Genomic DNA, 21,030 nt, shown 5'->3' on the forward strand with positions numbered 1-21,030 from the left:
TATGATCGGAAATTTATTTGACATTTCTTTTTTACTTTGCTCTCTTTATTGAATGCGAGTGAGAGAAGCGATGAGTGCTCAAAGATAATAAACTTTCATCACTGACTGTTCTGAAATTGGAATATTCATGATCTTTAAATTTTAAATTAGCGGCAATCCTCTTGTCAAGAAGCTTCCAGAGTTGAAATTTAAATAGTGTTTAATTACGATTTTGTAAAAATTGAATCTCCTTGTGTTGCGTGCTACCATCAATTATAATGACAAAATGTTTTAAAAATCAATTTTAAATTTCGACTTCTGAAGAAAATACCGCTTTTTAAAAACAGATATTTTCTTAAATTTTTTCCATTGCTCTTTTCTGTTTTGATACATTCTAGGATAATAGCAGTTAGGGTTGTTTACGGCCACAGTTTAGAAGTTTACACTTCATCAATGATTTATGCCATGATCGCAAGGTATCTATGCATGGTCTGTAGAAACCTTTGATGATTCACATTTACAAATTTGGAAGAAAGTGCTCTATATTTCTAAGCTTGCACGGAGATGCACAAACGTTTTTATATTGTTATCCATACTAGCAAAGGTTTTTGCTAATAAATGTTATTTTAATAAGTGTTGATTGTCTCGACCCCCCTGGGACAAAAAAGATATGGCAGCCAATGAAAATACGAGGAGCATCGGCTGGTGGCGTTCATTTGACTGACAACTCGCGAGAAACTCGTCTTATATTGATCAAGCCGCTTTCCCTTTCTTCTCGGTGGGTCATTTTTATTTCACATTTTAAAACAATTAATATTCCGCTACGAACTCAAGACTGCAAGAATGACTAAAACTAGTGGTACCTTACAGTTAATGTTTACCGTGGAATAGTTTATTATCAAGGGTGCTAACGATCATTTACCGGGCCGCAATGTTTGTTCACCAGGGCAATGTCTTTTGCTTTCTAGCCTTCCTGTAGTTTGAAAGCCCGAGTTGCAAGCAGGACTACTCAGGAGAACTACTTCGCGTTCGTTAGGCAAAATTACGCTCGCGCGGCATGCAGTCTAGCCGAGAAACTTTTAGTTAGCATAGCGGGCGGGAATATCACTTGCAGAGAGGACTAACACACGAAGTACAGAGGGGGAACTGGGTTGGAATCTACTTGCACTTGTCGCTAGCTGCAACTCGATTATTGCTAACCGGCCGGCACAGGAGAGTAGGAAGTTATCAAAGGAACGTTCTGTGTAATTTTATCCGAGTGAATCACCATTACAGGCCCAGGCCCCTGTCTTTGTTTAGACTAAGCTGAGACAAATCCAGAAACGACCATCATTGATAATTTTAAAATCAAGGAAATTATATATTTAAAAAAGTGTTGAGTGTTTTCATCCCAACAATCAATGTTTTATTTCGTTCTTTATGAATAAAAGGCAACCGAGGGAAATTTTTGAGAGGTTGCTACGTTACGGAAATGTCCCTTCCCAGGGATATGTCCAAGCTTTTATTACAACCCACCCAAACCTGCCGAGCACGTTCTACGCGTCATCATGAGGTTTGTAGATCAAATTATATTACATAGCCGGGCAGTTTCGCCCAGGCTCTCTCACATTTCATTCGTTGTTGACGGGAATTGTAAACCAAATCCAACCCGCGCTTTTTTTGTCTCAAACACATGGTCTGAAGTATGATTAGCTCATGGTGTGACGACTGTGATGAAACTCATTGATGCGGCTGTAGAAAACGGCTTGCAACCAGGAAATGGATGATTTTCTTCCGCTAGCTCAAGTAACATGGACAACGTTGTTCCTCTTTCTTTTGAAATATAGCGAATCACAGCAAAAATCAGTGACAGCAAATCCAAATGATACAACTGCATTTTGAACATTTTACTGGTGTTAAAGTGAGCAAACTTACTTGGAAAGACTTTTAAAATATCTTTAGATATTACGTCGACTAAAGATTTTGTTCAGTTACCCATACTCAATACCGGATAATCTCAATCTGAATAAAGGTTGATAGTTTCTCAATCTGAGCCTAATTTATCATATTTCGTTTTAGAAAGAAAAAACTTCTCGCTATTGATAGGTACATCCTTCGGCAGAAAGACCTATTACTTTTATGGAATTTCAGTCACCGGTCGCTAGTGACTTTGCTTAATAGCAAATAAAATGCGATTACGTAAACAAGGCTACCCTGAGGGAGAGAAGGGACGGGGTGGTACCCCTGCGGTAAAGTGAGGAACTCCTAGGGAGGAGGGGTAAGTACCCCGCGTTAAAAAATCACCATAAGTAGTGGAGTCTTACTGGTTGTCTGTTAAAACTGTGAATTAAGACTACTATATGTTACGACTCTCGCCACATTTTTCTGTACTAGGTAGCGAAAGAGTTTAAGTACTTCAATAAACGTTTATCAGATTTATGAAGTACTTTGCGATAAGATACGCTGATAACCATAATGAGCTTGGGATACTTTTGTTTAATCGAATAGTTTAGTATATTAACCTTTCTTCCGATATTCCATGGGAAAATATACATACGAGTTCTTTAGAGGGACAGCTGACGGATGTATTCTAAAATTCGCAAAAGGTTATTCTGTTGTAAAATCTATTCTAAATGTAGCCAAATTCACATTAAGAGCATGTGAAATCGTAACTTGTTTTCCGACTCTGTTGAAGTACATAAACAAATAGTACAGTGATTTAGTCACCCTTAACTTGGTAACTTTTTAAGACGCCAGCTTAATTTGTCTAGAGGGAACAAATGTCGCTCAAACTATAAGCTATATTCTCCAATGCCTGGAGGTTTCACCATCAGCAAACTAACAGACCACGATAAAAGAGGAAATAATTATGTTACCCTACCCCTACATTTTGCGAGTGAATGACTTCCTCATAACAAACACTTACTTTGAATACCACAGATAAAAAGGAACAATTAACACGCACTGCTATAAACTTACCTAAGAAACATCAACAAATCTATTTTTACAAAGAAAGAATTTGAATACCGATAAAGCCGTGCCATAACTGTACTTCTGGACATTGCAGGCCAAGCGCTACAGTCCAACCTCTCTCCTGCACTATCGTAGCGCTACCAACAACTTTGTGTATTGCACAACTAATTGTGGTGCAAGACGCCTTTTTATTTCATTTGATACCACGACCGTTTCGACAAGTTCTCGCTCAACAAATTCAATATCAGCATCTGTTCGAGTCAGTTTTTCCGCTTGGATGACAACCAATACCGTTTAGAGTTATTTACCGTACAACGATAGTTTCATTAAAAGCTCCCTCGTTCATTAGCCTAAAAAGCTGCACACTGCCTCTCAGACCTTTACTCAATTGGGACATAACAGATTTAAAAACATAACCAAAGTAAAGCGCGCGCTCTGATTGGTCAATTTAGCGTCCCCCATTTGCCCATGGGTGTACGCTGCTGACATGAGCAAATGCAAAGACTATTTTTTCCGCGCGCGCTTGTTTTTTCTGGTCACGTAAGATTTGTTACATAAAAGGGAACTCTTTAGCTACAATGTATCAATGTTACGTTATAAAACAAATGGTAAACACCACAGCGTACACTATTGAGTTATGGATGCACCTGGGAGGTTTGCTAAGCACTCAAGAAGCTAGAGTCGCTCTCGGCTATCGCCTCGAGCGACTCTTACGCTTCTTTCGTGCTTAGCAACCTCCCGCGTGCATCCATAACTCAATAGCATACGCTGTGGTGTTTACCATTCGTTAAAAACTGAAGGAAAATTGTGTCGCCACGTGCACACTGCTAAGATTACCTTTTAAGTCGTCATGTGCCAAGTGTTAATGTTGTCTGACTCTAGCCTGACGCTAGTGGACCCCCTTGGACGAACTCTACAAGCGAACCTTCCTTGAGGGTTCGACTCGTTATGGGAATAGGTTTACCTCTATAAGTCTATTTTAAAATGCACCAATAAAACAAAAAAATGTTGTCAACCCCATTTGCCTGGCAAAATAGATGAATTTCGCTGTTTCTTCATATATGAAACTGATGGACTGATTTCCCCATTCTGTTGACTTATTACAGGTTTCCAGTGTTTTTCAGTTGTCTTAACGACCCACACCCAGCTGTGTACCCTTTTAAGTCTTAAACCACAAAGTCATCCTGTTCCGAGAATGTCTGCTCAAGGAAGGTTTGAACAACTTCAAGGAAGTCTAGCACTAGTTCAAGTTGAACAATTCCTATCATGCGCAGTTTTAAAGGAAATTTGAGAACGGAGCGATAGTATCTCTTTGCTCGACGCGTTTCAACATACGCACGAAACTTTTTTATACCTATAAATACAAAGATTATTGTTCGGTATTGTTTTAAAAACAGCCATCGGACCAAGAGCGACATTTCTGATAGGTTTCCTTCTCGTCAATCTATTTTTACCGTAGAATAAATCTTCTTGACGAAAGCACTTGCCCCGGCATACCCAAATGTGCCTGTTGAACACAGAGAAAAATTGTATTTACCAAAAGTGATAAACATGTAACTTCTCCTAACAATATCAATACGTTTTAATGCTAGCAGTCACGAAAAAAGCTTACCGCACATGATCCCGAGACCAATACTGAAGAGAGCCATGTAACCAAAGTAAAACGTTGTCTGGAATAAGCCGTACATTCTGAAAATCACAACAAAAGCAGGATTATTTCGCAAAGTGAATGGTTTTCATCTTTTCACGATCTCGAGTATGCAAATGACGAAGTGGGAATAGGATTTAAAACACACACACAAACAACAATAACAACAACAACTTGTTGCTTACTTGGTCTTGAAGAAGAAGTAATATAACGAGTAAAGGTAAACGTAACCAGCCGTGGAGGCAGCGGACAAAAACGCTGTCCACTGCCATCTGTAATCTTCAGCGTTTAAAAGGAAATAAGTGCACACGATAGTAACACAGACTGTTACAATGGCCAGAATCACAAACACCAGAAACATAAATCCAAACACGTAGTAAATCTTGTATGCCCAGAAGGACGTAAATATGAAGTACCTACAGGTAAAAACACAAAAGAAATTAATTACATACAAAAGAAGCCAAAATTATATCAGTCTAGTGTGAAAGCCCTGATTTGTTGGAGCCACAGATCTTGGTGTCTCTTGGAGTTCAACGCCTACAAATCCCCTTTCCTCTATACGTAGGAGCTAACCCTTTCATTCCAAAGACTGACATTCTCCTTGCAATATCACGTCTGGTTATGCGAGTATTGGGAATGATGGCCAACTGTTCATCCCTTGAAGAGTACCGCTTCTTCCACTGGAAAGGCAAGTCAGCCTCTCTCAGGCTACTAGGATGGTAATGTGAGAGAAACTTGTCTAACATGCTAATGGATCCTGGCCGAGGCTTCAGCCTGGACTTTACCGTAATGCGTCGAAATACATGCATTAATCTATGTGTGAAATTTTAGTGCAAGCTCAGTGACTAACATTTCAATGAATATTGATCCAAATGGTAAAACTCCCCCAAGAATTATGATCACCAGAGGCTCCATGAACCTAAAAGAAACCAAAAAACAATTACAACTTTCACTTTAATGAGAATTCAGAAAATTGACAACCAAGGAATATTGCCTTGATAAGACACCTGCTTCTCAGCAATACAGATAATTATGTCTGGCAATATGTATTACACACCAGCTAGTTCCTGTTGGGTTTTTGCTTTTTGCTTCTGTTGCAACTACAAGTAAGTTTCTCTCTTCAATGCGGAGAGTGGACGGGGTGACTCTCTAAGGGAATACTACATTGTAATATCTCACCATTTCTTCTCTGGAATAGGTCTGGGAACTGTGTTCACTCTACAAGGAACATTTGGAGCACCATACAAATTTCTCCCCAACACAGTTCCCACCAAGGTTAATGGCAGAATCACAAAGATGACAATGCTTGTTACAGCAACCTACAAATCATAAACCAACAAGAACTAAAAAACTACAAATGTAACAAAAAAAAAAAAAAAAAAACCTGAGCAATGCTCTGTTTATTGTTTCCCTGACAACTGTAAAGAGTTGTTTGAACCACTATTTCACTTGTCTGTCATGACTAACAGCCTGAAATAGGCTGATGATGGAGCAAAAAAACACCGTTGAACAGGTAGAAAATATGTGGCTTGCAGATTTATACAAATAATTTATAAACTAGCAAGTTTTAAAAAGGCTAGAGGAATAGATAAGGCATTCATACAGATCTTGTTTGCTGATGATGAACTTACATCACACTTTTGAGAATAAAACTTATTTACAAGCAAGCCTGTTCAATTTCTACAATTGAATAACAAAAGAAATATATCCAAAATTATAAAATTATATAAATAAAATTATATAAAATGTAGTAGAAAATTAAATTAATTAAAAAAAAACCTATTTCCCTTTTAGGTGTGTAATTTGCCATGCTATTACTTGCTTGGAATGCTGTTGTAAAAATTAGCCATTTACGTCACAAATACTTCCAAGTGAAATTTTTTCAACTCACCATTGTAGCAAATGGGATGGCTCTAGATGCATGATAATAAATGGCAATGAAATTAATCATAAAAGCTGTGCCGCAAACCAGGAGAGGGAACAAAACAGCACTCAGCACCATTTGTTTTATCCATTGTCTCCCTGTGGCAAAACAATACATATATATGTTGTTCCACTTATTTCAACAAAACTTAACAGTCATTATGTTATCTAGGTGAGACATCTAACTTGTCATACAGACCTCCTTGCCTGGCGTAAAGACTGCCTCCCATAAATCCATTAACCGGGGCTGTTGCTGCATAGACAAATATTGTAGTGCTAAGAATGGATCCACGCCTGGAAAAATTCAAAATTCTACACATAAGTTACATTGTAACATAAAACTTGTTTACGTAAAATTCCCCTTAAGGCCTTTAGCAATTTCTAGCAAAAAATCATCCTCACAAAGTCTCCATTTAGTTGGAATGGGAATTTGCCAAGGGAAAAAACTTTTACATGTGTGAAGAATGGCCTTATTTTTTTGCAACAAGGGTAGGTCAGAAGAAAAAAACGAGTCCTTCACAAGGAAGCAAACACGAGCACTTGGGATTTTGAAGTCCAAATTTGCTCTACCACTGAGCGGCAAGTTACTTAAACTTCACTCCACAACTATACTAGAACCCTTCCAAACACTTGCCATGGTAAAAATTTTTAAGTGAACTATGCTAGTTTCCTTGTTGACAATGAGCCAAACCAAAGGGAACCAAAAATCATCTTTTTCTTGATTTTGCCCATGCATTGTCTGATTATATGTAAATTAACATAGCTTACGTGGTATACAGGTCTCCCATGATGGTGAACATGATGACAAAGGCAGCAACACTAGAGAGGTGATATCCTGTGCCAATTAAGCTAGTGAACATCACTCGATGCGAGGCAGGCCTGAACACATCTCCATGAACCTGCTTCCATCCATATTCATCTCCGAGGTCTCTTTCCTGGACAACCACAAGCACAACACATGCAATTACAAGTAGGTTTTTATTTTAACACACACAACTTCCATTAAATTGGCGTGTTCTTCTATACCCTACTCAATCCTCCCAAACACTGTTGCAAGAGACCAATACATTACCAACAGAGCGACATTCTTACCATGTCATCAAGATCATCATCTTTGCTGTATCTTGCATAATCTTTCCTCAAAGTTCTCATCAGAATCATGGAGACAAGACCAACCAGGAAAATTACCATCATAAAGGAATTAAAGATTGAAAACCAATGGATCTAAAAATAAACAGCAATTTGACTATGAGTAAAATTAAAAATTCATTTTACATGACTATCAAATGTCAGAGTATGCAAGGAGTCTTACTCGGTGCTGGAAGAAACTGGGATCAAGGTATTTTTCATATCTCTTTTCAAAAGGTGTCTTGGATTCTGTCCACTTTACCTACAAAACAACAGAATACTGTAGTTAAGTATTAAAATATCAGAAACTAACTTCACCTTGTTTTCAAAATCTTTTACAAACCTTTATTCTTGCACTAAGACTGGAAGTGTACAAGAGGAAATTGAGAAGTAGCAGCCTGCATAATTAGAGGCCACATAATTTACATGTACATTAACATACACGTAATGTTCATAATTTACTTTTTCTATTCCCATCTCCACAGAACACCTCGGTTGTGTGACAACTTTAAAACTACATTAGTTTTACGACAGTGCATTAATATAATTCAATTAACTATAATTGAATTAATAAAAGTTATTTACCTCATAAGTGAAGCTTAGTTTTGAGTTAGGAACAAGTTTTGCTTTGGATTCACTTGTTAAGCTCACATCTACAATCTGGTAGCCATTGTAGGCAATATCAAGCTTCTTGTGTGTCCAAATATAGAACTCATCTTTACTTTCACCAATTTCCCCAACAATTCCTGGAGAGAATGGAGGCAAGAGATACCATGTCACAATGAACATGCATTTTTTATTCTGTAAAAATCTATCAGGACAACAAACTAATAGACCAAGGGTAAGAATTCCTTGAACATTACTTTATGTGTATGTAGCGGCATGTTGAGTATATTTCTTACTGATATTCTACTTTTTTAAAAATAAGACTATTTAAAATTTTGGTTAAGTATTATTGGTGACCTTTTCCAGACGATATATGGAAAATTATCAACATCTACAGCTGTACTCCTGGGAAATCTCTTGCAGAAAGTTGAACCAAAGAAAGAAAAGTTTGTTTCAGGATAATGCTGGTCAACAGTATTTCAAACTGCTATACTTACCCCAAATTGGCAAATCATCTGCAAGAAAACAAATAAAGAAAAATAAATTTAATTACTCCTTTGGAGCCCTGTAAACTTTCTATTAGATGCAACTCACAAGCATCATGGGTGATCACTGAGAATAAAAGCAAGACTAGGGAGTATGATATGCAAACCTACCTATATACATTTGATACCAATAATGATTCTTTACAGCATACACCAATGCATCATGATTATCCTGACTCAGGTCCAAAGTACAATACTCTAATTGTGGTACATTGACTACCAAAAAAAAAAAAGGTAAAGCTCAAGAATTAGTACAGTAATAATAAAGTACAGGTGGTAGTTGGAAGCAGTGGGATAAAAGAGCAAGTTCTAATTTTTCTTTGCATTAACTTCTGTTTTTTTGTTTTTGTTTAGGTGTGATTAAGTATTGTTTACATGGGTTTAGACAAATCATGAATAACTAATTAAAGTGTTTTCAAACAGTTTGAAATGTTTTTATTTGATCAACAAATATCATTTAAGTCTGTAAAAAAACAAAACACAAATTAGACTAGTTTGAAATAATTTTTCTAAAGTTTGTTTCACTCAGCAGCACACTGTAGTACTGTTCAACAAACTAGTGTGGAAAACTTGCAAGCACACACTCTAGTTTCATTCATTTCACAGTAATTCCTGTTCCAAACAATTACTAGGGAAGAGTTCTAATCAAAACTGAATAAATCCAAAACCATACCTTTAAAAGAAATATCAATTCCACTGAAATCAAGCTCAACTCCTTGAATTGCTTCACCCAGTGTCTCATGATAATGACTGATGTCCTTCTTGGTTCCTTTACAAAATGGAAGCGAGAAATATGTGTATGTTTCCTGTCTGTTGTGGTATGGACCAACTGTGTTCATCCAAAGCACTACCTCCTCCCCATCATCATACTGCAATTGGAAAACACAGCAAAAAATGCACTGTAATGCAAGTGGCTTCCCCATGTATACTGCTGTGCATTACAGTCCTGTAGTATTTTAATTTGTCATTTTCCACACATCCTACTGCAACAGAAATACCAACTAGCAGAGCAGTACATCATTATTCAAAACTATAAGTAATTTACAAATGAACTGAACACCAATTTCAATGGCCAATTTCAAGTAATAGTTTTGTTCACAAGCTAACTAAATTTTAGTTAAAATCTTATAGACTATCTTTTACTGCAAATAATGTTCTTGAAGAAATTCAGAGACCTTCAAATTTACTGCATTCATCAACTTCAGGAGTAAACCTCACTACGTATGATCCTAAATCCTGAGCCATATCCTCATCTATCATATGACCTGACCAGTCACAGCACTTTTATAAAAAATCACAGTGCAAAAATCCCGACAAGCAATGGTGCAAGCAGGACTATGAAAAACCTTTACATGACAGCCCTTAAGGTACAAAACACAAGAGGAAAGGAAGAAACAGTGCGGCAGTCATATCATGAAATGCTTATCACCTAAGTTAGGTCAAGCTGGTAGGGAAAATGTCTGGCTCAAAGGCATGACCTAAGGACCGAGCACAGAAAAGTCTTGTTGTCGTGGTCTGGTACCAAAGATTTTCCCATGTAGCGCTCCCACCCAGTCAGTAAGCACAAAATCTTGCAATGCATACTCCTTAACAAATGGTAAACACCACAGCATACACTATTGAGTTATAGATGCATGCAGGAGCTTGCTAAGCACGAAAGAAGTGTAAGAGTCGTATGAGGCGATAGCCAAGAGCGACTCTAGCTTCTTGAGTGCTTAGCAAACCTCCCAAGTGCATCCATAACTCAATAGTGTACACTGTGGTGTTTACCATTTGTTTTATAACATAACATTGACACATTGTAGCTAAAGAGTTCCCTTTTATTTAACAAATCTTACGTGACCAGAAAAAAACAAGCGCATGTGGAAAACTAGTCTTTGCATATGCTCACGTCAGCAGCGTACACCCATGGGCAAATGGGGGGTGCTAAATTGACCAATCAGAGCACGCACTTTACTTTGGTTATGTTATAATTACTCTTATCATTCAGTCTGTTGCAAAAATATCAGTCTAAATTAAAGAGGGCAAAAACTCAGAAGCTATGTGCTGCATTCCTTTCTCTCATTTTGGTATATAAAAGTAAATTCGCGACAAGTGAACAGATCATTTGTTCACACCATTAAGTTAACAGGTACACTTAATTAAGATTTTAAAGTTTCGTCAAACCCTTCACAAAGTTATAGAGAGATTGAAACTAAGCCTTAACTTTTGATAGCATCGTAATAATTACAACAGTTCAAAAGACGACAAAATATGAAGACCGACACAGTCAAATAACAAGAGGAAGATCGCACGGATATGACCGTAAACAAACAATGTTCCACAAAAGTTACAGTATTCGTAAAATGGAGTTAAGTATTGCAAAAAAGGTTTTTAATTCACATTACTTAGCTAGAATGGGTTGTTTCCAACGTAACAACGATAAATGCAACGCATATCTAGACACGGCTTCGTGTGCTGATGTGTCAATTTCTCATAAATTTGAATCGTTCGTAAGCGATTGCATATTCCCACAGCAGAAGATAAGATCGATCTCATTAACAAAAGAAAAATCATCCCTTAAAAATAATTTACACGTTGAGAAGTAGCTCAGTAATACTTTACATTAACAGAATGGAAAAGATAGCAATAACTGTGGTTGGATATAAGCGAAAAGATCAACATTGAAACATAAACAATATTGACGTACTTTATGCGTATGTTCATCCCCTGTGATAGCCTCCAAGCTCAAAATAATAAACAGAAATAACAGATGATTCCTTCTGGATGCCATATTTCTCAAGAGCAGCTACATAAAGGACGAGATGGCCTATGATTCACCTGATAGTAACCGGAATCTACCCCAAATATCAATAATGGCGGACGTCAGAGAACAGCGGCTACCAAAAAGAGTCTGGGTTTGAACGCCACGTCAAGGAAAACGAACCAAAGAACTCTGGGAAAATAAGTTTGAGGGATCGGAATATTAGGTAGGAAGGAAGGAAGGAGAGAAATGGTATGATTAGGGATTAGGCGAGTTGTTATGAGACCACGTAACCGTCACAATGTCGTTTTCGTTTGCAGATAATTTTTTCGTTTCGGTAAAAGAAAGAGAAACCTTTGGGCCTCCCGGGTTGCACAGCATTTGAAGTCTATGCTATATCTAGCGCTATTCCTGCGCTTTGGACACTATTGAGTTGATTGGGCTCTGGTACTTTATGAAGGGGTCTAAAAGGGAAACTATAGCTACCGCTTGGAACAGGAAAGAGGGCGACCAACTTATGCCGGGCAAGAAACTCAACCCGTTAAAGCTTCTCATCTAGTATAGAAAAGAAAAGAAGTGGGGAAGGCGAATTTCCGTTTCCCCTAACAACTGCTAAACGTCTTTCGCTATGTCACTTTTCTCCCCTGACCAAGACTCTCGAACAGGCTATAAGAAATACTTGACAGGTTACGATCTTCAGTAATGAGATTCAGAGACGAGATTCATAGACGAGGAGGAAGAAAGAACGACAGTCTGAAAAAATTTACTTTGTAAAACAATTTTCTGTCCAAAGTTGAAACAGAGATCTGCAATAGTATTACTGTATCGGTGTTTAGTTCGCTGCATCTCATACCACATGACATATGGGAAAACTGATTTATTTGTAATCTTCATACAACAAATGTGGGAAAACTATTTCACGCGAACCACGAAGCGACTAAAGATGACACTTGCTTCTTGTCATTCTCCTTGCGCGGTTGATAAAGCCCCTTGGCGATTATATCATTATGAGAACAATCTCTCTTACTACGCACGCTTGTTTATTCGTTTCTATCACGAAGCTAAGCTAGTCATGGTGCAAATCTCCATTTCAATAAGTCACTGCTTAGTATAGAACAAGGCATTTCCTTGAATGACGGACGAACAACACTAAACGCACCTGGTCAAGCCATCAATTAAAGCGCTACTCTTCTTGCTGATCTTCGTTACCCGCCTGCCTTTATATATTTAACGTTTGACTTAACCATAGTGGATTTCAGTTTTTCACCCTTCAGAGTGATCTTATTACATAATGGTTAGAGAGCTTACTGAGTAAATATAAACCACACTTAATCGTACTTTTTTGATAGGCTGAGCGTCAAAGTCTTTTCAGCTCAATACAGACTCATCCTCGAAAACAGGAACTCAGACAGGTGAGCCAGGGCAGCAGCGCAGAGAGACGTACAGAAGGCGAATCTCTTGCATGCACGTTTCCGCGCTTGAACACGTAATTTAAAGTCACTCTCCCTTTATCTGAACCGGACTACCATGTGGACTTATCGTAAGCTGAACCAATAAGGGGCAGAAGTGTTTGTCCACGGCCTTTTACTGAATCCAAAGCTTCTCTGGGAGTATGTCAATGTAAAGTGGGTTCGACGCTTTTCTTTGTTTTCATTCGTCTTCCTCACTAGCATTACTATCGTCGTTTTGTCCGTTTTCAGTTCCTTCCGTCAAGTCACTTTCATCTTTAGTTTGTTCCTTAGTGGCGCTCATTCGTTCTGTCACTTTAAGACTGGAATCCCCTCGTTTCTTAGCGGACTTTCTCTTTTTTTTTGTTCTGTTCTTTTTCTTTTTGGGTTCGTCGGCTAAAGAGTAAAAAAATATATTTATTTTCCTAAATAATTGTTTACAAAGCTCCATATGATTGTAGAGCACTCTCCGATTCAAAGATAAGGTTTTTGACATTTTTACATTTACATATATATATATAACAACAACAATAACGACAATCTGTATTTTTCATACTTAAAATCTGGGTTGGGCCAGTCTTGAAAATCTAGCAAAGTGTACCAAGAGAATCCTAACTGTGTTATTCAAAAACTTGTTTTTAGTCTTAAGGTATCGTCTCAGAATAGCTGCTACGGGTTGTTCTAAAAACTTCAACGCTTACTTATGATTTGCCAAAGAACCAAAATACCTGAAACACTTGTGGTTCTTCTTTCACTCTTTCCTTTCTCTATTTTCTTCTTATCCTTCAAAGGTTGGTCGGACTCCACAGCGTTTTTCTCGAGCTCAGGTTTTGCTGCAGCAGGTACCGATCGCCTGCCCACGACCGTTAAGCATGTCGGTCTTCCAGGCACTTGGTATCTCGCTACAAGCTTAGCATCTTCTTCAAACTTACAAATGGCGAGAAAAAAAAAAGTCAATTGGATATACGAGATTTTAAGATTCACTTGAAAGAAGGTCACTTCTTACGTTCTTAGGGTTGAAAGTCCAGCCTCTTAAATCTCCATCGGATGATGTAGAAAACAACAACAAACGCCCAGTTTCCTCTTTCAGCAAATCGTCTGTCATGCAAAGATCTTTTACCCTAGAAAGACGCCAATTAAAAAATTATTACATTTACTGCGCTATCACAGGTATTGTAGTACCTAGTTCAATCCTTGATCAAAAAGACTCCGTTAGCAATTCTATACCTTTCCTTAGACGCAATTTAAGGGAAACGTGGTAGTAATTTAAAATTATCTCCTCTTGGTTGTTAAATTGATTTAAATCAGTTAAACAACCAAGAGGAGATAATTTTGGTCATCTGTGACGTGGATGAAGAATCATACTCATGCGGAGGAGTTGAAAAAGAATCACTTCTTGAAGAGACTTCCTGGGTTATACACAGTGAGTCAAGAGGAGGGTATTTTAAGCAAAAAGGGTACTGCCTGGTGCAGAACTAAACAAATAAAAAGAAAAATGAATTTCAAGTTAACTCCCCCTACAATTTTAATTCACCATTTGCAGAAACTTAAAGGAAATATAAGAAATGACCAAATTTTGAAGACTGCCTGAAAGAAACATTAAATTTCCAGTATTGAACAACATAGAAAAGGATAGTTATTGACAATCATGAAAAAGAGCTCCCAGGTCCCAAATGTTAAGAAACAGGGTTACAAGGCTTAAGCCTAAAAACAGAAACTACTGCTCAGACAAGATTGTTATGGTCTTTCTTCCTGCCTTTCTTTCTTTCCATGGATAATTTAAGTTCCCCACCTGTTTTCATGTCCTTTCACTATCTGGAGACACTCTTCCCTTTCAATATCTAATATTCTTATCCCTTCAAATTCTCCACCGGCAGCAAGGATATTTTCCTAAGGTGGTTGGAAAAAAAAAACACACAGAAATAAGTACATTACAGATCTTTAAGATGAACATAATGTAACTGCCATTACAAACACATCAAAATGTTGTTCTCTTACCGATAGAAACTCCAAAGCCAATACATATCTGGAGAACTCCATTGTAAAGGACAAGGCAGCCGTCTAAATATGATCAAAGTAAAGAAAAATGTTCAAAATTTTTCATGAGAATGGAACACAGAAAAATCAAAGATATTTAAATCGGAGCCAGTTTCCAACTTTGTGGTAGGACATAATACCAATAGTCCCTTTTACAGTTGTGGGCTTGGTGGCCAAGCCTTTGAACAGGAGTGAGGCTAAGGGTGACCCTGTTGTGATAGAGACCTGTATCTAGTTAGCATGATAACAAAGTAATTTGCATTTGAAAAGCAGCAACATCTCTATCATAACAAGGTCACCCCAAGCCTCACTCCTGTTCAAAGGCTTGACCACCAAGCCCACAACTGTAAAAAGGACTAGTGAGCTTTGGGAACTCATTCAAAAACTAGGCCAAATAATTAAATAGCATAGAAGCAATTCAATATTAAATAATACTAGAGTGTTCATCACTGCTGCCTTTACCACATTTCAAAATCCAAAAGTTTCTTTCCGCGTCTGAATAAACATGCATGCTTGTTGCTTCCTGAATGAACTGCAAACTATATTTAGCATCTGAGTGTACTTACAGCAAGTTTGTAAACAACTACTTTTGTTCCAATGGCCACAGCATAGCTGTCCCCTGCAGGGGACCACTTAACTAGTAGGGCAGCTAGGGTCAAATGAAACAAACAAATAAATAAACAAAAATATATACACCTCAAGTAACTAACAGAGTAAGGGAAAGTAGAGTAACTAGTAGGGCAGCTAGGGTCAAATGAAACAAACAAATAAATAAACAAAAATATATACACCTCACGTAACTAACAGAGTAACGGAAAGTAGAGTAACTAGTAGGGCAGCTAGGGTCAAATGAAACAAACAAATAAATAAACAAAAATATATACACCTCAAGTAACTAACAGAGTAACGGAAAGTAGAGTAACTAGTAGGGCAGCTAGGGTCAAATGAAACAAACAAATAAATAAACAAAAATATATACACCTCACGTAACTAACAGAGTAAGGGAAAGTAGAGTAACTAGTAGGGCAGCTAGGGTCAAATGAAACAAACAAATAAATAAATAAAAATATATACACCTCAAGTAACTAACAGAGTAAGGGAAAGTAGAGTAACTAGTAGGGCAGCTAGGGTCAAATGAAACAAACAAATAAATAAACAAAAATATATACACCTCACGTAACTAACAGAGTAACGGAAAGTAGAGTAACTAGTAGGGCAGCTAGGGTCAAATGAAACAAACAAATAAATAAATAAAAATATATACACCTCAAGTAACTAACAGAGTAAGGGAAAGTAGAGTAATTAGTAGGGCAGCTAGGGTCAAATGAAACAAACAAATAAATAAACAAAAATATATACACCTCAAGTAACTAACAGAGTAATGGAAAGTAGAGTAACTAGTATGGCAGCTGGGGTCAAATGAAACAAGCAAATAAATAAACAAAAATATATACACCTCAAGTAACTAACAGAGTAACGGAAAGTAGAGTAACTAGTAGGGCAGCTAGGGTCAAATGAAACAAACAAATAAATAAACAAAAATATATACACCTCAAGTAACTAACAGAGTAAGGGAAAGTAGAGTAACTAGTAGGGCAGCTAGGGTCAAATGAAACAAACAAATAAATAAACAAAAATATATACACCTCAAGTAACTAACAGAGTAACGGAAAGTAGAGTAACTAGTAGGGCAGCTAGGGTCAAATGAAACAAACAAATAAATAAACAAAAATATATACACCTGAAGTAACTAACAGAGTAAGGGAAAGTAGAGTAACTAGTAGGGCAGCTAGGGTCAAATGAAACAAACAAATAAATAAACAAAAATATATACACCTCAAGTAACTAACAGAGTAACGGAAAGTAGAGTAACTAGTAGGGCAGCTAGGGTCAAATGAAACAAACAAATAAATAAACAAAAATATATACACCTCAAGTAACTAACAGAGTAACGGAAAGTAGAGTAACTAGTAGGGCAGCTAGGGTCAAATGAAACAAACAAATAAATAAACAAAAATATATACACCTCAAGTAACTAACAGAGTAACGGAAAGTAGAGTAACTAGTAGGGCAGCTGTGGTCAAATGAAACAAACAAATAAATAAATAAAAATATATACACCTCAAGTAACTAACAGAGTAACGGAAAGTAGAGTAACTAGTAGGGCAGCTAGGGTCAAATGAAACAAACAAATAAATAAATAAAAATATATACACCTGAAGTAACTAACAGAGTAATGGAAAGTAGAGTAACTAGTAGGGCAGCTAGGGTCAAATGAAACAAACAAATAAATAAACAAAAATATATACACCTGAAGTAACTAACAGAGTAATGGAAAGTAGAGTAACTAGTAGGGCAGCTAGGGTCAAATGAAACAAACAAATAAATAAACAAAAATATATACACCTGAAGTAACTAACAGAGTAAGGGAAAGTAGAGTAACTAGTAGGGCAGCTAGGGTCAAATGAAACAAACAAATAAATAAACAAAAATATATACACCTCAAGTAACTAACAGAGTAACGGAAAGTAGAGTAACTAGTAGGGCAGCTAGGGTCAAATGAAACAAACAAATAAATAAACAAAAATATATACACCTCAAGTAACTAACAGAGTAACGGAAAGTAGAGTAACTAGTAGGGCAGCTAGGGTCAAATGAAACAAACAAATAAATAAACAAAAATATATACACCTGAAGTAACTAACAGAGTAAGGGAAAGTAGAGTAACTAGTAGGGCAGCTAGGGTCAAATGAAACAAACAAATAAATAAACAAAAATATATACACCTCAAGTAACTAACAGAGTAACGGAAAGTAGAGTAACTAGTAGGGCAGCTAGGGTCAAATGAAACAAACAAATAAATAAACAAAAATATATACACCTCAAGTAACTAACAGAGTAACGGAAAGTAGAGTAACTAGTAGGGCAGCTAGGGTCAAATGAAACAAACAAATAAATAAACAAAAATATATACACCTCAAGTAACTAACAGAGTAACGGAAAGTAGAGTAACTAGTAGGGCAGCTGTGGTCAAATGAAACAAACAAATAAATAAATAAAAATATATACACCTGAAGTAACTAACAGAGTAATGGAAAGTAGAGTAACTAGTAGGGCAGCTAGGGTCAAATGAAACAAACAAATAAATAAACAAAAATATATACACCTCAAGTAACTAACAGAGTAACAGAAAGTAGAGTAACTAGTAGGGCAGCTAGGGTCAAATGAAACAAACAAATAAATAAACAAAAATATATACACCTCAAGTAACTAACAGAGTAAGGGAAAGTAGAGTAACTAGTAGGGCAGCTAGGGTCAAATGAAACAAACAAATAAATAAACAAAAATATATACACCTCAAGTAACTAACAGAGTAAGGGAAAGTAGAGTAACTAGTAGGGCAGCTAGGGTCAAATGAAACAAACAAATAAATAAACAAAAATATATACACCTGAAGTAACTAACAGAGTAAGGGAAAGTAGAGTTCTAATACAAGAATAAGATATAACCTACCTTCTTTGATATTGGTAACATATGCTGATTTTCCAGTCACAAGATTCCATGTTCTGTTTGGAAAAACATAATTTGCTTGAATAAAATTATCTTTAGGAAAGGTGAAATGCCAAAAAAGGTGAAGCTCTATGCATAATATGAAAAAAACTATACACTCAGGTAGTTTAATCAGTAGAAAGTGGTGTACAATATTTTAGTTTAAATAAACTGAGCAGTCTTATCAAAATATTGGCTAAGGCTGTTTTCCAGTTGAAATTCAGATTGAAATGAAATCAGCAGCACCAAAGGAATATGATAACAAATTTGTTTATCTCTAGTAATGTTTCCTTGACTCTTTACTTGAGAAATGGTTGAATTAAAAAGATAGAAAGGAAAGTTGCTTTGGAGATACCAAAAGCTTACCAAAGCTTGGTAGACTTGCTTGAAAGCTACTGGTATACTTAGAGGTGGCTTTTATCTTGATGCAATTCATAAGCCAAACAAAGTGTTAAATACAGTACCTTAATGTTTTGTCTTTTGAAACAGAGAGTGCCAGTCTTCCAGATGGATGCACAGAAACTGAATTTACATGACCCCTTGGAAAAGTATATACTAATCACAATTAATCATTGCTTTACAGTTGTACCATGCTTTGCTACAGAGCTATCATGGCTAATGAGGATAAATTATGCCAAACTGGCAAATGGAAATAAAGAACCACTAGCCAAAACTGAATTTCTACTAGTCTGTGGCTAGTTAGCTACTGTTAGTGTTGAGCCCTGGCCCTTAGAGTTTCAGAATTGACTGTTCTTTAGGAAAGGTTTGGAAAAGAAAACAGAACAAGAAAAATAGCAAATTTTGAGCTTGGTTGCTAATGAAAGCTATCATTCAGGTCTGTACATCAAGTTCACTGTAGCTAAGTGGTAAGTCCACAGACTACGAAGGCCTGGACTTAAATTTATCATGGGGAACTCAGTATTTTCCTATCGTATTACACATTCATGAGAAAAAAAGAAAAATGAATTTATCCAGGTCTTCAGAAAGGTTATAAATAACCTTTTCCCTTTGACTTATGTTCATTTTTTATATTTATCACACAGTTTTGTCACTTAACAATTATTTACAAAATTTAGAATTATCATGGCCTTACACAATGTACAGTACCTGTGACCTTTCAATGTTTTAAGGCATTCCCATGTACGACATTCCCAAACACAAATTGTATTGTCCTCACTAGCACTTAGCATATGAGTACTGTCATGAAATGTCAAACATGTTATTGTGCCTAGATAAACCAAAAGAGCACTAAGAATTGGAAATAGAAAAATACAGATCATAATTATTATAATGGGCACTGGACTGTGATAGAAAGTAAGCAGCACCAGGGGTCAAAGGTATAGGCAAGGGTTGTGGGAGCCACACGCATTCAGAGGAGCTGGTGCATTATTCAGAGTAAATGATGGAAAGTGGTGGGATACTGGTTTATTTTGACAACCCTGAACAAAAAACAAGTTCCAACCAGAACCTACAGCTGAGCAAAGGGAACTGCAATGTATTACAACAAAAGTTTCAAAAGTAGCAGGGAGGGGGAGCAGTCCATAATTGCTGTGACAATATACAAAACCTTAAGGATGGTGGTTTGACTGGGAGCTAGTAATTATTGAAAACCACATAAATGCTTCTAATAATTTACACATACCCTCATGCTGCATTAAGGCACCAAGCTCTCTGTGATCTTTAATGTTGTATAACCTAAATCAGTATATACAGTGGTGGAATAATTGTTTACCCTTTTGCGGTGCATGTTGAGATATCAACACACAATTTTTACAAGTCTAGCAGTTAGGATGAAAAAGGAGTGAATTTCTGAAAGATGTCCTCGCCCTCACTGGCTAATTTTCTATATTTTACTTGATTTTCAACACGGTTACAAAATTGTTCATCTTTCCCTAATATTTTCTGGGTAAGTATGGTGTATCAGGTGTTGTTGTTCCATTGTTGACCTCGTAGGGGTGATTAGCAGTTTCTCCTCTGAGTTGCTACATCATGAAATAGGGCACGAGGAACAAAGAGGTCTTCGAACTTATTTCTGATCTATCTCTGATATTTCTCCCTCTTTACATTTGAACATTCACTATGGTATTTTCTCACCTTATTGTTTCATCTGAGCTTCCAGTAGCGAGAAACTGGCCATTGTTAGCGGCACTTTTGATACAACTCGCATGCTCTTTCTCCGCGAAGATCGGTTTTAACCTGTACTGCTCGGAGATGAACACAAAAAGAATTCTCTTGTAATTTAAGAGATCTTCTCTCTGTTAAATTTTAGGCATGAGAAAGTTACCTCGAGCTCTTCTTCTCCGACAACAACGTTAAATCCGACCAAAACTTGTTCATAGGTGCCCACTATTACTTCCATATGTTGTCCTGCCATAGTAGATTTTAAGAACTCGTTCCCAGGTTATTATCGGCTTGACCTTTTCGGATCCTTTTTGGACTTGTCTTTGAGAACAGGAAAATGTCGGGGAGTTA

The 21,030-nt window shown here is 36.9% G+C and overlaps 2 protein-coding genes and 1 long non-coding RNA gene across 3 annotated transcripts; 1 reads left to right on the plus strand and 2 right to left on the minus strand.

Moving 5' to 3' along the window:
• Window positions 1-1,689: 1,689 nt before the first annotated feature.
• LOC148724266 (uncharacterized) lies at window positions 1,690-3,791 on the plus strand. Its single transcript, XR_015991574.1, has 2 exons — window positions 1,690-3,539; window positions 3,732-3,791. It is a non-coding gene; the product is annotated as an uncharacterized LOC148724266 (long non-coding RNA).
• Window positions 2,435-11,673, minus strand: LOC111335474 (transmembrane 9 superfamily member 3). Its single transcript, XM_022941379.2, has 15 exons — window positions 11,471-11,673; window positions 9,455-9,650; window positions 8,893-8,997; window positions 8,734-8,751; window positions 8,216-8,376; window positions 7,815-7,892; window positions 7,595-7,726; window positions 7,271-7,437; window positions 6,702-6,796; window positions 6,471-6,601; window positions 5,759-5,898; window positions 5,430-5,498; window positions 4,765-4,995; window positions 4,544-4,620; window positions 2,435-4,438 (listed from the first exon to the last, which is right to left on the minus strand). The coding sequence occupies exons 1-15, from the start codon at window positions 11,552-11,554 to the stop codon at window positions 4,371-4,373; spliced, it is 1,752 nt and encodes a 583-aa protein (XP_022797114.1). The 5' UTR covers window positions 11,555-11,673; the 3' UTR covers window positions 2,435-4,370.
• Window positions 11,674-12,386: 713 nt separating this feature from the next.
• On the minus strand, window positions 12,387-20,988 carry LOC111335475 (p21-activated protein kinase-interacting protein 1-like). The gene is made up of 12 exons (XM_088732786.1): window positions 20,843-20,988; window positions 20,653-20,759; window positions 20,201-20,253; window positions 19,666-19,786; window positions 19,023-19,097; window positions 18,523-18,575; window positions 15,576-15,658; window positions 14,971-15,033; window positions 14,765-14,862; window positions 13,979-14,093; window positions 13,701-13,899; window positions 12,387-13,368 (listed from the first exon to the last, which is right to left on the minus strand). Exons 1-12 carry the CDS (start codon window positions 20,930-20,932, stop codon window positions 13,175-13,177), a joined length of 1,251 nt encoding a protein of 416 aa, XP_088588912.1. The 5' UTR covers window positions 20,933-20,988; the 3' UTR covers window positions 12,387-13,174.
• Between the last annotated feature and the right edge of the window lie 42 nt (window positions 20,989-21,030).

The sequence above is a fragment of the Stylophora pistillata genome, chromosome 9, assembly GCF_964205215.1.
Source record: "Stylophora pistillata chromosome 9, jaStyPist1.2, whole genome shotgun sequence".
Classification (NCBI taxonomy): domain Eukaryota; kingdom Metazoa; phylum Cnidaria; class Anthozoa; order Scleractinia; family Pocilloporidae; genus Stylophora; species Stylophora pistillata.

Coding starts and splice junctions, on each gene's coding strand:
- LOC111335474 (XM_022941379.2), bottom strand. CDS start 11,554: ATGGCATCCAGAAGGAATCATCTGTTATTTCTGTTTATTATTTTGAGC. Junction 4,996..5,429: donor GGATCAATATTCATTGAAAT/GTTAGTCACTGA, acceptor TTTTACCTGTAG/GTACTTCATATTTACGTCCT. Junction 4,439..4,543: donor TGGTCTCGGGATCATGTGCG/GTAAGCTTTTTT, acceptor TGTGTTCAACAG/GCACATTTGGGTATGCCGGG.
- LOC111335475 (XM_088732786.1), bottom strand. CDS start 20,932: ATGGCAGGACAACATATGGAAGTAATAGTGGGCACCTATGAACAAGTT. Junction 19,098..19,665: donor AAAACATTGAAAGGTCACAG/GTACTGTACATT, acceptor TACTTTTCCAAG/GGGTCATGTAAATTCAGTTT. Junction 13,900..13,978: donor GGACTTTCAACCCTAAGAAC/GTAAGAAGTGAC, acceptor GCCATTTGTAAG/TTTGAAGAAGATGCTAAGCT.